Source organism: Penaeus monodon, chromosome 33 (assembly GCF_015228065.2).
Source record: "Penaeus monodon isolate SGIC_2016 chromosome 33, NSTDA_Pmon_1, whole genome shotgun sequence".
NCBI lineage: Eukaryota > Metazoa > Arthropoda > Malacostraca > Decapoda > Penaeidae > Penaeus > Penaeus monodon.
Window position 1 is genome coordinate 21,403,526 of NC_051418.1, and position 1,462 is coordinate 21,404,987.

The 1,462-nt window shown below is 38.7% G+C and overlaps 1 protein-coding gene across 1 annotated transcript in view; it reads right to left on the reverse strand.

The window, feature by feature from the left end:
- LOC119594134 (C-1-tetrahydrofolate synthase, cytoplasmic-like) overlaps positions 1 to 1,462 on the reverse strand; it is a 15,069-nt gene that overhangs the window by 5,035 nt on the left and 8,572 nt on the right. Inside the window, 4 exon segments of the mRNA XM_037943200.1 lie at positions 118 to 221; positions 442 to 645; positions 847 to 1,002; positions 1,231 to 1,448. Coding sequence (XP_037799128.1) covers positions 118 to 221; positions 442 to 645; positions 847 to 1,002; positions 1,231 to 1,448 — 682 coding nt within the window.

Sequence of the window (1,462 nt, forward strand, 5' to 3'; positions counted from 1 at the left end):
AAGTTTGATCAACATCTTCAAAATACAAGATCCTATATCAAACTGAAGCAGTTCAAAACTTCTCCAAACAACAACAACAACCAGTAATTGCATAAAATGAAACCCCAGATAACATACGCAAACGCATTGATTGCAACGACTACTGGAACGCCAAACATGCGACCATTCTCAATCTGTTTGCCCAAGTTGCTGAAGCCCTTTTCAACAAGCTCCAAGTTTTCCTGTGGAAATAAAGTTCATACTGAAGTCTGCACTATGCCTTGAAAAGTAAAACAGTAAGAGAAATGTGAAAGACAAAATTAAGAAAAAAATTATACATCATATTCCAAAGAAAATTATTTGAGGATTTTTTTTCATGAAAGAGATATTTCTCTTATAATAATGATATATTGATAAACAAAGAAGAACATAAATAGAGAGGAGAAAAGGAGAAAAACTTACATCTGTATAGGCTGCAGGAAGTGGAACTCCAGGGGAGACTGTTGGACCTCCGCCATGCATTTTGAGTGCTCGCACGGTTGCCACCAAAACTACTGCATTTGGCACCAAGCCAGAGTAACGGCACTTGATATTGAAGAACTTCTCCATGCCAATGTCAGCACCAAAACCAGCCTCAGTGACTACAAATCCATCATTTCCAACAAGCTGTGGTTTAAAAATGGACCATATGCTTGTCAGGTAGGGCAATAGGTATTGCAATACATTAAAACTACAGCATCAGCAACATCAAAATAAGATATATCTAAGCAGGAACTAGTTAAAATAGTTAAGGTAAAATAAAATATTAAAATTCCCACAAGACAGCATTAACAACAACAGAAACAACAAAAGATAAAGCCCTCAAACCTTGAGTGCAATCTTGTCAGCCAGAATGGAGGAATTCCCATGTGCAATGTTGGCAAAAGGTCCTGCATGGACAAACACTGGTGTCCCCTCCAGAGTTTGCATAAGGTTTGGTCGAATGGCATCCTTCATTAGCACAGTCAATGCTCCACTGGCACCCTTTGGAGAGAGAACAGGTGAAAAAATATAGTAATTCATACAAAGAAAAGTAAAAGTAAGTTAATATGTGATAGAAGACAAAAAAGTAAATATATTATATTCTTACATCTATAAAACATGAAGCATACTAACAAATCATAAAAATTACATTTTAGACTTTTCTTATATATCCACAATATACAAGTTAATACTACCACCACCACCACTCCAAAAGATCCAAGTCCCTACAAGATCCTCAGCTGTGACTGGGTTCCCAGAAGTGTCTGAAGCCACGACCATCCTGCCAAGCCGCTCCCTCATGTCGCCCAGAGAGGTGGTCAGGGCCAGAACAGCCATAATTTCACTGGCCACACTGATGTCAAACTGGCATTCACGTGTCTTATCCTTCTCAGTTGGACTCTGGCCAATTGTTATCTTACGCAGGAACCTGTCATTTGTGTCCAAGACTAAGAGAGGGAGT